Source organism: Asterias rubens, chromosome 17, assembly GCF_902459465.1.
Source record: "Asterias rubens chromosome 17, eAstRub1.3, whole genome shotgun sequence".
Taxonomy (NCBI): domain Eukaryota; kingdom Metazoa; phylum Echinodermata; class Asteroidea; order Forcipulatida; family Asteriidae; genus Asterias; species Asterias rubens.
In genome coordinates this window covers 1,106,648-1,118,926 of record NC_047078.1, presented here as the reverse complement: position 1 = coordinate 1,118,926, position 12,279 = coordinate 1,106,648, and the positions used below count along the sequence as shown (strand labels likewise).

Sequence of the window (12,279 nt, the reverse complement as noted above, 5' to 3'; positions counted from 1 at the left end):
TTTTTACACAATCAAAATCTATTTATAATCATATGACTCGATTTCCTTATTCATTGAAAACATTTTAAATGGAATTCAGCAGAGTTCACGACTTGACATTTTCGTTCAAGCAGGTCTTTAACAGATGTAACCAAATTCATAATTGTCTGCTTACTTTCTTTGTTGGTTGTTTTTTTTTCAAACAATTTCAACACTGGTTTGAATATGTGGGTAACATTACTTAGTGTGGCTGTCTGTTTATGTTTTGCATTGTTCAATATTTTTCCAACCTCTATTGGCAAAAACTCGGGCTGTGAAGTAGCAATTGAAAGGTCTATTTGGCCCTGATGTTCTTGTCAATCCAGAATCCTGGAGCTTGCCATTAAATATCCATTAGTTTTGCCCATTTGCTGTTATATATCCAGGGGGTTGAGTCCAAACTCCAGTAACTTCTCTTTCTGGACACCATGTATGTGTGTAGCCTCGTTGGTCCATCTCTTCTTTGCTGCATCCAATTTTAAGACTAAGTTGTCTAACGCTTCCTGCAAACAAATAACAAAAAACAGTTTATATGATAAATTTTCCAGTCTTGTCAAATTCTGGCCCAGTAAAAATGTTGGGCTACAAGCCCTGTGTCTTGTGGAATTTTACGCCAGACTTCAGCCCTGTATCTTCAGGCGCGGTAATGAAAGTTGATAAACTAGTACCCACCCTCTACATGTACTTTGCCTTGGTCTGTAACTAGTTTGTCAACTTTCAATACTTTAGGGAGCTCATTTTGACTGTTCACCTTCAAACCATTTCATAATTCGACCCTAATACAAGCAGAGTCTTTCTCGAAGCCTTCAGAGAGTCTCTGCTAGGATTGAAAATTAAGGCCATCGATAACTATCTGTTTGCATTGATGTATTTTAAAGTGTCGTGGCTGAGTGGTTAAGATCACCGAATTCAAACTCTGGTGTTTTTGATCAGCAGAGTGTGGGTTTGAATCCCAAGCCATGACACTTGTGTCCTTAAGCAAGACACTTAACCATTGCTCTTCCTTCGGTTGGGACATAAAGCCGTTGGTCCCTTGTGTTGTGTAACGCATGTAAAAGAACCCAGTGCACTTATCGAATAGAGAAGGGAGTCGCCCCGGTGTTCCAGGCTGTGGCTGCTGTATGCGCCGTAGCACCTTGTAAACCCTTATAAGGTGCTAACTAATTGGGTCTCAAAATTCACCATTGCAATAACCTATCTTTCTGAAAGTTTGTATATACTCAGCGCCTTGAGTACCTTGTTTGGTAGATATGTGCGCTATTATAAGACTTTGATAATATGCCAGATGTTCTTTTAGTTGGTAAGCAGTTTGCAATTTTTCCATTACAGCACCTAGGCTCTGGAATTCACTTCCTGAAAACCTCAGGGAAATACACATCTCTGCAGCAACTAAAGACACACCTGTTCACACTTGCTTTTCCCTACCACTTGAGAATTCCCTCTTTTCCATCAGATTAAATGCACCTTTATAAATGCTGTGTAATTATTAATTATTATTCATAAATACCCGAGACAGTTTCTCCATTTTGATTGGTTGAGAGGACATCACATGGGGGTGTTTAAACGGATGATTTAACCGCAGCCAGAAGTGTTTAAACCTGGGTGTGACACGCGAGCTTGGACCTGTTCTTATAACACAGTTTATTAATTCTTAAAGGTCGAGAGCAACGGCTGGAACACCTGTGCCACATCACGCAATACGCGCATGCCAATCTCCTTAGGAGGAGTTTTTACCAGAGGGCCTTACCATTTCATAGCTGGTAGGGTGTTTTGTTGAAAGAAATCATTGACCATTTATAATTTTTGATTTTTTTTTTTACTTTTTGACCAAAACGTTTTGATGTTTTTTGACCGAAATGGTATTTATGAATGGGAATAAAAATATGCTTGGCTGGTATTAAACACTCTGTTTAAAACTGACCAGGCACTTTGTTTATTCCCTTATTACATTATTCAATATTTCAAATTTGTATACTTGTATTGCTGAGACTTACGTGCAACATGTTCTCGTATGAAAATTCCATATTCTTAATCTTATCCTCCAGTTCAGCGATCGTTCCATCTTTCTCTTTCGTCATTTGTTCTTTTTGCTCTTTGGTCGATTTCAGCTCATGTTGTGTCCTCGCTAAAATGACATTACAAAATCAAAGATGGGGCTTATTTTTCAAAAGCCTGAGGCAAACATTGGTTAAAGGCAGTGGATACTATTGGTAATTACTCAAAATAATTATTATCATAAAACCTTTCTTGATTATGAGTAATGGGGAGAGGTTGATAGTATAAAACATTGTGAGAAACAGCTCCCTCTGAAGTGACGTAGTTTTAGAGAAAGAAGTAATTTTCCATGTTTTTGATTTAGAGACCTCAGATTTAGAATTACTTTGAGGTCTCGAAATCAAGCATCTGAAAGCACACAACTTCGCGTGACCATGGTGCGACAAGGGTGTTTTTTCTATAATTTATATCTAGCAACTGCGACTACCAATTGAGCTCAAATTTTCAGTTTTGTTATTTTATGCATATGTTGAGATACACCAACTGTGAAGACTGGTCTTTGACAATTATCAATAGTGTCCAGTGTCTAGTGGCCAGTATCAACACTTTGAGTGGCCCAACATTAACAGTCAATCTGTCCTCTGAGTCACAAGAAAATGGTGAAAAAAACATCACTGTATACAATGATTTGATTTTGCACTAGCAAGAATATCAGCAAAGTTTGAGTGTGTGTACATCTGTGAACACCCATAGTTTCAGTTTTACCAATTTATTCACACCCTTTTTCATGAGAAACAGAAATTCTAGTGAAACAGTTGTTAAAAATATTTTCACAATGCCGTTTGTATTTAACTTAACATTTCAACATTTCATCAAATCACAGAACTGTTACTTTAAAAGAAAAAGTACACGTGTGAACAGATTGCTACATCATTCAAAGCAATACTCTTTACCATTTCAGGTTCCCATTTACTCCTGGTGATGAGAAGAAATTATGGTTAAAGCCATTGGACACTTTCGGTAAACAGTATTGTCCAAAGGCCCACACTTCGTGTATCACAACTTATATATAAAATAACAAACCTGTGAAAATTTAGGCTCAATCGGTCATCAGAGTCTGGAGAAAATTTGCGATGTCGAGAATTGATAATTGTTTTAATGTTTTCTCAAAAAGTAAAGCATTTCATGGAATAATATTTCAAGAGAAGTCTTTTACCATTACCTTCTGTAAACCCTGTAAGTTGATTGTAAATCTGTAAACTTTTATTTTTTTTCTGTTCCGAAAGTGTATAATGGCTTTAAGTGTCTTGCAAAATGACGCGTGCTTCATGATCGGGATTTAAACCCACACTACAATGTATGGAACCCTGGAGAATCATGTGATATGCAGCTTAGCCACAAATCTAGTTTGCCCTCTGCCCTTTGACCCATGTGGGTTTTGAGGGTCATTTATCACCTGACATACCTAACTGGGTCTTGGTCTTGGCAAGGTCGGCTTCAAGTTGATGAACTCTGACCCCCATCTCAGTCTGCATTGTCTTGTACTGCCGCGTCATATCTTCAGTAAAAAACAAAATTAGATTTAGAAATACAAAAGAAATTTTATACAACTTCCATTAAAGACACTGGACACTATTGGTAATTACTCAAAATAATTGTAAGCATAAAAACTTACTTGGTACAAGCAATGGTCAGCTGTTGATAGTATAAAACATTGTGAGAAACGGTTCCTCTGAAGTAACGTAGATTTGAGAAAGAGGTAATTTCCGACTTAAATAATAAAAGACTTCAGCTGAAAGTTTTTACCTGATGTGACGTCGCGTTGATCCGTCTTCTGTTGATCTAGATCCTCCTGTGCAATCTTCATCTTCATCTTCCATTCTTCACTGTGTGATTGAGAACGTCTTGCCAGATCCTTCCTACTTGCTGAATAAACGAGTGAAATCAGTCATCAAGATTGTAAAAGTAAAAATAATATTATCATTAATACTTTGTGGAAAGATTTTTAATCATTTTGATTCTGGTCTTGTTGTGTAAGAACAATAATGGTCCAGTCAATATTGTGAACTACAAGTCCTTTGGTCTTGGACCTTTCCCTCAAATTTGAGCCCTGGGTAACAATAATAATAATAATTACCCATTTTAATATACCACTTTTCACACCTGGAGGGCGTCCCAAAGCGCTTCACATTATAACCCCAGCCGTCGATTTCACAAAGAGTTAGGACTCGTCTTATCTCCAGTTAGGATGAGTAACTCTTCCTAAATTAGGATTAATCTTAAGGTCTGCTTGCTACAGTGCAGGGTTGGGACTCGTCCTAAGTCCTAGGATTAGTCTTAAGTTTAGGAAGAGTTTTGTGAAATTGACGGCTGGTCAATGGGGCCTTAAATCACTCCTTCAACCATCTCAGCTCCCTGTCATTGGGGCCTTAAATCACTCCTTCAACCATCTCAGCTCCCTGCTACATCCATGACAACTAAGGCTTCTCTGAATTTGGAAAGGCACAAGTTGTGACCCCCCCCCCTCCCCCCCCGCACCCCTCTACAATTACATTTCACTCACAAAAAGGAGAATAATATCAACTTACAAAGGTGATCTTTAAGAGCCTCAATTTCATTCAATGTCTGCTTGTATTTATCTTCGATTGTTAACTCAGCATCTTAAAAAAAGAGAATACATATTAAGCAAATTAATAATCTTTCATTGTGTAAGTACACGTACATGTATACAGTCACCAGTCACTGTGGTCAAGTGGTTAGACTGCAGGACTTGCAATCACAAGATTGAGGGTTCGAATCCCCCAGCTAACTGCTGATTTCACAATGACTAGAATACGCATTGTCGTCTCGTTACTGAATCACATTTCTTGATTTGTGCAATTCATAATCATAGCCGTTAAACCAAGGTTTGTATGAGAGAGATTGGCTGTTGCTACCTCTAGCTATAAAATTATAAGGCTCCCTAGTTTCTAGAAGTAGACCCAGTAATTGGGGCGCTGTATTCCTGTTTTCGAAATTTGACATTTCATCTGTCATAATTATTAGCTTATGGCAAAATTTCAAAATTTCGAAAAAAGGAATACAGCGCCCCAGTTACTAACCCCTGGAGCCTATATGTGGAAGTTTGCCGAGTTCCCTTGCTTGATAGTGGGTAGTAGCTATGATGGGAAGATCATCTAAACAAACGTCCACTTGACTCGTGTGTTCGACTTTAACTTCGTGATATTGTTTGGTGTCGAACTTCCGAGTTTGTATGGTGCCGACATTCTTCTTGGTGCCGAGAGTGGTGGGTGCCGAGTTTCAGAAAACTATTCCTAAATGCTCCTAGATATGATGGACAATCACAAACACCATGTGAAAATGAACTCACCATTCTTCTTCTTCTTCTTCCCCTTCTTTCCCTTCCCTTTTCCTTTCTTCTTGGGCGGCATTTTCGATCTTCACAAATAGATTCACATAATACATGTAAGTTTACCAACGAGTCATTATTTACAAATGTATACACCGACCGCCGCGCGTTTGGCCATGTCTATGGAAACAGGTATAAGTCAAAGTACGCATGCTCAGACCAATCAATCATCGCTGGTTGTTGGCGTAATTTTTTTCCCAGGACAGAAAAGGCCACTTAGCATGCGCTCATTATGGTAAGTGGTCTCATCTGTCCTGGGAAAATAATACGCCGGCCGTGGTGGATTCGTGCTCGTCGGTTTGAAGAGCGCCCTCGTTGAATTTCCCCAACCGTGACTTCTGTCCTCAAGTAGACACTTAACTATTGCTTCGTCCTTCGGATGGGACGTAAAGCCGTTGGTCCCATGTGCTGTGTATCGCAGGTAAAAGAACCCAATGCACTTTTCGATTTCAATAACTCAATTTAATGCCAGTGTTAGATGTGGTAGGCAACCATTATAGAGGGAAACCCCAAACAATCACGTAAGGTCTGAACAATCAATCCACGCGATTTAAGCCTTTTGTCCCTAGATTGGGGTGCACCACATGCTGAAATTTTCACCTTGTAATTGTGAATTATTCATGTTTGGAGAATTATTAAGGGTTCCAACAGCCGGTGTGGACGTTTTTTGTTGTCATTATGAACAACAAATTGAGGACTTTTCTATTTATGAAAACAGCCTAGAAGATACTCAGATAATGACTTTGATGGCACTCTTATTGATCATCTTTATTGTAATAATCCTAATATTATTGGTAAGGTAGTGCCTCATAATGGTATCACTGGAAGTGACCATGCAGGCATTCATTTTACACTTAATGTTGCTCCTCCTAGACCGACCCTTCCTCATGGAACGTTTCTTCAGTACTCAAAGGCTGATGTTGATGGGCTTAGAAATAATCTGGGTAATATTGATTGGCACAAAGTCATTGGTGGCAAATCAATAGATGATGCCTGGTGCGCCTTCTGTGATACATTTTTATCTTGTATTCACAAGTATGTGCCTTCACGGAAAGCTAAAAAAAGCTAAAAAAAAGCCAAAAGGCCTTGGATTACCGTTGAAACTATAAATCTTGCCAAGAGGAAGCGTCGCCTGTATAGGGCTAGTCGTAATGATCCTGACAATCCCTCTAAATGGACCAAATACAAACAACTCAGAAATAAACTAAAGACTCAGGTTCGGAAGGATTACTACGAGTACCTCCGAGATATTTCCAATGATAATTCTAACTGTGGTGCTAAATTCTGGTCATTTGTGCGTGCTTCTAAGGCTAAACAGTGTTCCATCTCTTTTGAAGAAGGGGATACTGTTGTTACTGACCCGCCCACTATTGCTACTTCCTTTAACAAGTTCTTTGCGTCTAATTTACAGATAGAGACTTTGATGACACTTCTTTTACCATCTGTAATGGACACGTTGGCTCCCCTCTAGAGTCGATTGGTACCAACGCTAACGAGATATTTGAGCTCATTAATTATCTTAAGTCAGGTAAAGCCACCGGGCCCGACGGTATAACATCTACAATGTTAAAGATTACCGCCGGTCAGGTTGCCATACCTCTTACCTTGCTTTTCAATTTATCTCTTAGCGAAGGAAGAATACCTGATGACTGGAAGCGAGCAAAATGTTGTGCCAATCCATAAAGCAGGTGACTTACCAGTGATTAAAAACTATAGACCCATTTCACTGTGCTCTGTGGTTGGGAAGCTGCTACACTGTAAAAACGCTGGGTAAAAATAATTGGGTAAAAATTTGTTTACCAACTTTTGGTGAATATTGATCACTTTGTTGGTACAATTTGAAAATATTTAACCAACTCATATGCGTTGAGTTGGTCAACGCTTAAACTACCATTAGTAGGGTAACTGTATCTATTTATTGGGTAACTAGTTTAAGCCCAACTGAGATGGTTGATGCCACCCTAGATGTTGGGACTTTGGGGAAAATTGACACCATCTCTTGGTGAAAATATTTTGCCGTTATTTATTGACCAACAGATGGTCTACTGTTCTCCATCCTATTGGGTGAAATGCCTATAGGTTTAAATTACCCAACCGAGATGGTTGATGCCACCCTACTTGTTGGGACTGTGGAACAAATCTATACCATCTCTTGGTGAAAATAATTGGCCGTTATTTATTGACCAACGGATGATCTGTTGTTCTCCATCCTATTGGGTGAACTGTAGACTTAGGCCTACCCAACAACCGAGATGGTTAATGCATCCTTACTTGTTTGGGAGTGTGGAACAAACTTACACCATCTGTTGGTGAAAATGGCCGTTATTTATTGACCAACGGATCTCCATTCTATTGGGTGAACTGTCTGTTGGTTCATATAACCCAACCGAAATGGCCTCCCAAGTTGTTGGGATAGACTTACAACATTATTATGTGAGACTAAAATCTATAAGTAATATAATAATAATCAAAGCACTTATTATTAGCGTTCTTATGCAAAGGTATCGCAACGCTTTACATTAATGTATTATAATGATTGTGGTAATTACATTTTATAGTGCGGCCACGATAACTTGGATGTGTTCCAAAAAATAAGTAAATATCTTCTCTACGAGATGGGAAAATCTCGAATTTTTGCACTTTTTAAGTGTTTTTTTTTAACCATCAGATTGGGAGACTGCAGTGGAAAATTCCAATGCCATCACACAGCGTGCCAAACAAAGCGCGCGACGCGCTTTGCCGCCGACTAGCTGGTGTTAAAAATAAAAGCAAAGCCGTACGTATATTATGTACTTGTGTAGCACTAGTAGAATGGAGGCGGTCATGGTGGACAAGTCAGTTGGTGAGTTACTAGAATCATGGGGAGTAGGACATCTGTTGAATGTTTTTGAAGGTATGTATCAGCTGAAATCATAATCTAGTATTGAAATCTCAGGCTTACCGTAACACTAGCACTGGGCTTTTTCTGATATAACGTGTAATAAAGCCTGTCACAATCAGCCGCGTTTGCCCCAGTGTGTGCTACTACGGTGTAGTATGTAGGTATTCGTTACTGTGTAGAATGTGTAGAACGAAAGCAAGCATGATCTCCACACAGTGGGCAGTACAGTGCAGTGCCGCCATTGGATGATTCAGATAGTGAGTGTAACAATGTCAGACGTCAAATCGCACTGCCATAATGGCCATTCTCTGATGGGGAAAAAGTTAATTCAATCTGATAAGTGATATTGGTTTTATTCTTCTGTTCTGTTTTCCTTGATTTAACCACGGTTTATCACCCATCAGTCACTCAGGACAGGGTTCTTTTTGGTTTGTTTGGAGGAGGGGGTTGGGGTTGGTGGTGGGGACATTCCCCTTTATTTTCAAAATTAAATTGTCCAGTTCAGACAATTTTCATGAAATTTGGTACAACTGTGCCTTCCACCTTATTCTATATAAATCATTCATCCCTAACTTTTAGTGCTGTTGAACAAAATCTTAAGATGACCAATATTACTAATAATGAAATGTTACTCCAACTGTCCTAAGCGTTATAATAATATGGGCCAAGGTAAATTTTTTGCCCATTTCGTGTTGTAAAAAATAGTAATTTTGGGTAAAGTAATTTGGGTAAAGCAATTTTTACCAATTTTTGGTGAATATTGATAACTTTGTTGGTACAATTTTTTGAAAATATTTACCCAACTCATCTGCATTGAGTTGGTCAACTTAATTAAACTACCATTTGTTGGAAACTGTATTTGGGTAACTAGTTTAAGCCCAACTGAGATGGTTGATGCCACTCTAGTTGTTGGGACTTTGGAGAAAATTTACACCATCTCTTGGTGAAAATAACTGGCCGTTATTTATTGACCAACAGATGGTCTACTGTTCTCCATCCTATTGGGTGAACTGTCTATAGGTTTACATTACCCAACCGAGATGGTTGATGCCACCCTAGTTGTTGGGACTTTGGGAAAAACTTACACCATCTCTTGGTAGAAATATTTTGCTATTATTTATTGACCAACGGATGGTCTGTTGTTATCCACTTTATAAGTAAAAAATATCAACCCAAGTTAGTGTATGTTCATAATTTTGTCCTACATAAGTAGGCCTATCTTTTTATGTAATTTTTGTACGTTTTGTGGCCAAATTACATACAACTTGGCAGATATGTTTGATTTGACAATTTAAACAAATGACTATCCAAACTGTTTTTCTTATTCAGGGGTCGGGGTAAAAATTATCTTTTCCCTTTTTTGTAAATAAAATATGTAGGCCCCTATGCCTATTTTCAGAGATTCAAAATTCACCAAGGCTACAGTTTGGGTTTACAAAAAAAATAAAAATGAAAATCCCATTTCTACACCCTTCCTAAACATGAAAAGTATTCCTTTCATACTTAATGTTAGTTATTCCTAAATCAAAATCAAACTTAAGCAGTTCCTCGTCCCTACCTGCATCCCTTTTCATGTCCACATGGTGGATTTTTATTTTTTCAGTTTCTATTTTTTTTTAAATGTCTAAAAATGAACAATTCCACATTTGAAAACATCAAATTGAGCGAAACCTTTGATTTGGTCATGTTTCCAACAACACTGTAGCCAATGAAAGATGTAAATCAGGTGGTCAAAACATCTTGAAAAAAATAATCAAAATGGGTTTCTTCCTTCCTTTTGCCAAAAAACCTGGGACTAGAAAGTGTTTTGTAATTTTAAGTGCAGCAAACATTTTAGTTCGTAAATTTGCTAAGAAAAACATTTATGTTCATTTTACAGAGAATCAGATAGACAAAGCAGCTTTGGAGTTGCTTGACGAGGCATCAATACAAGAACTGATACCAAAGATTGGCACCCGACTCAAATTTCTAAGAGGTTGGAGATCGGAAGTAAGTTGTGTCTAGCTATCTTCCATCCATTAACTGGTCGCTATAACATGGGTTTCACATGCTTTAGGTGTCTTACACTTTTTCCATGTTTCACATTACAGTTGAGAAGAATAATTTAGCACTTCTAGTTCTGCCGGTACTACTTGGAGGAAGGGCTAAAGGCAAGTCTGGTGGACGGTGTGCTTTAGCACAGAGCTTGACATCTTTCATCCACCTCAAACCGGTAAATTGGATATAATTGAAGGTTTTCAACAGTTGCTAAAGTTAACAATTAATTTGTAAAGTGAAGCAAGGTAAGGCGATGCAAAGAAAGTTGAGCCATAGCACTAGCATAGCAAAGCATAGCAGGCAAGGCAAAACAAAAATAGTATAAAGATCAAACATTTACGGATTAGTTTAAACCTAAACATTTACTAAAAGTATACAAAAGGTTCAAACTAGTACATATCCTCCTGGGTTTATTTTCACCTTAGAATTTTTTTTTTCTGTTTTGAGTAGAATGTTACGGCTTGTTCCAGTTGCATAAAACTAATGAACATGAACAAAATCACTGATAACACCGAAACCTTATTTTGCTGTTTTCTCAAAAATATGTTTAGCTAACTAGCTTGATAAAATATTCACTTAGTTATTGTGTGTTTCTTGAAAACTGGACTATTGGAATGAATATACTTCTCCAAAACCAATGATGTATCATACCTTAAACTGAAGTGTTAGTTGTGTCGCAACCTTCCTTAAAGATTCACAATAGATTAATTTAACTGCTTAAATAAATTTGGTTTTATATTTTCTTCAAGGCTACAACCAACATCGAGCAGTATCTGGGGAACATCAGTGAGAAGGACAAACCACAGCCCTACATACTTGGCCTCTTTACTGGGAACAAGTTGCTGCCAAGCCAGACATTTGTGGTAATTGAAAGGCGTGCAGTGGAGTCTTCTTCATTGCTTGATGCAGTAGACATTGCTTTTAAGGCGCATTATGGGCTAAATCTCAGTTATCAAGTGTCTGTTAAGGCAGTCTGGGAATTTTTGCAGTGTGTTGTTTACAACCTGCCAGGAACCGCTCGCCCAGCAGTGCGCGATATCAGAGCTTTTCTGATGAATCACACAAAAAATTCTGCTCAAAAGTAATGAAAAGCACTTCTTTGGTTTTCAAAGACTAATGGACGCCAAATTTCTGTAATTTTCAAGTTCCTTGTTCTCTAAAAATGTTCAGTTATCTCAGGAATAATTTATCAGGCTGATTTAAATCTAAACGTTTACCAACTTCAGTAGTCTGATGTTTTCAATCAGTTTTTTTTTTAAGATTCAGGATCATTTAAGTTTCAGGATCTCATGACAAATATATAAGTTAAATTCATTACAAGTTTGTTTTCATTTTTTGTTTTTTATACATCAGTTTAAAAAATAATGGACCCCAAATTTCTGTAATCTTGTTCTCCAAAAATGTTACTGGTTCTATAAAGATGGGTATGATGTCGCAAAAGTTGGATTGCTCATATAAGCTTCAATTTGGTATTATACAAATAACATTGTTTGGAGGATTGTTAGATGATATTAGTTCCCCAAGGAAGTTGACAAACTACCAAGTACTTCATCAACTTCCAACCCATAAAAACATGTTATTATTATTTTTATTATACCTCATACATATTCAGTGACAATAACAACGTCGTGTTTATCACTACTGGTTCGAACATTCTTTAGCAAAACAACATTGTAAAAACTCATCCAATTCAGTCACTGTATACTGCTCCACAACTTTCACTTCAGTATTTGTTTAATACCAAAGTAGTGCAAGCTAACTTGAATTACTTTTTGAAATGATAAAGCATCTTTATTATCCTAGTAAGCCTATTTCCATAATTTATAACAAAATGCTTGGAAAATGCTTTTTTTTGCAAGTGTACATGGCCAAAAACACTAGCATTACTTCCTTTAGAGGATATGATAGTCTTTACAGTATGAGCATGCGCACTTGCCAC

General features: G+C 37.7%; 1 protein-coding gene and 1 long non-coding RNA gene across 2 annotated transcripts; one reads left to right on the top strand and one right to left on the bottom strand.

Annotated features, from left to right (window-relative positions):
* Nucleotides 1-169: 169 nt before the first annotated feature.
* LOC117301462 (coiled-coil domain-containing protein 153-like) lies at nt 170-5,545 on the bottom strand. Its single transcript, XM_033785472.1, has 6 exons — nt 5,384-5,545; nt 4,602-4,673; nt 3,820-3,939; nt 3,479-3,571; nt 2,013-2,143; nt 170-521 (listed from the first exon to the last, which is right to left on the bottom strand). The coding sequence occupies exons 1-6, from the start codon at nt 5,442-5,444 to the stop codon at nt 393-395; spliced, it is 606 nt and encodes a 201-aa protein (XP_033641363.1). The 5' UTR covers nt 5,445-5,545; the 3' UTR covers nt 170-392.
* A 1,653-nt stretch (nt 5,546-7,198) lies between these two features.
* On the top strand, nt 7,199-11,291 carry LOC117301484. Its single transcript, XR_004520321.1, has 4 exons — nt 7,199-8,315; nt 10,183-10,292; nt 10,394-10,515; nt 11,090-11,291. It is a non-coding gene; the product is annotated as an uncharacterized LOC117301484 (long non-coding RNA).
* Nucleotides 11,292-12,279: the final 988 nt, after the last annotated feature.

Coding starts and splice junctions, on each gene's coding strand:
- LOC117301462 (XM_033785472.1), bottom strand. CDS start 5,444: ATGCCGCCCAAGAAGAAAGGAAAAGGGAAGGGAAAGAAGGGGAAGAAG. Junction 4,674..5,383: donor GAAGAAGAAGAAGAAGAATG/GTGAGTTCATTT, acceptor TCTTTTTTTAAG/ATGCTGAGTTAACAATCGAA. Junction 3,940..4,601: donor GGCTCTTAAAGATCACCTTT/GTAAGTTGATAT, acceptor TCGTTTATTCAG/CAAGTAGGAAGGATCTGGCA.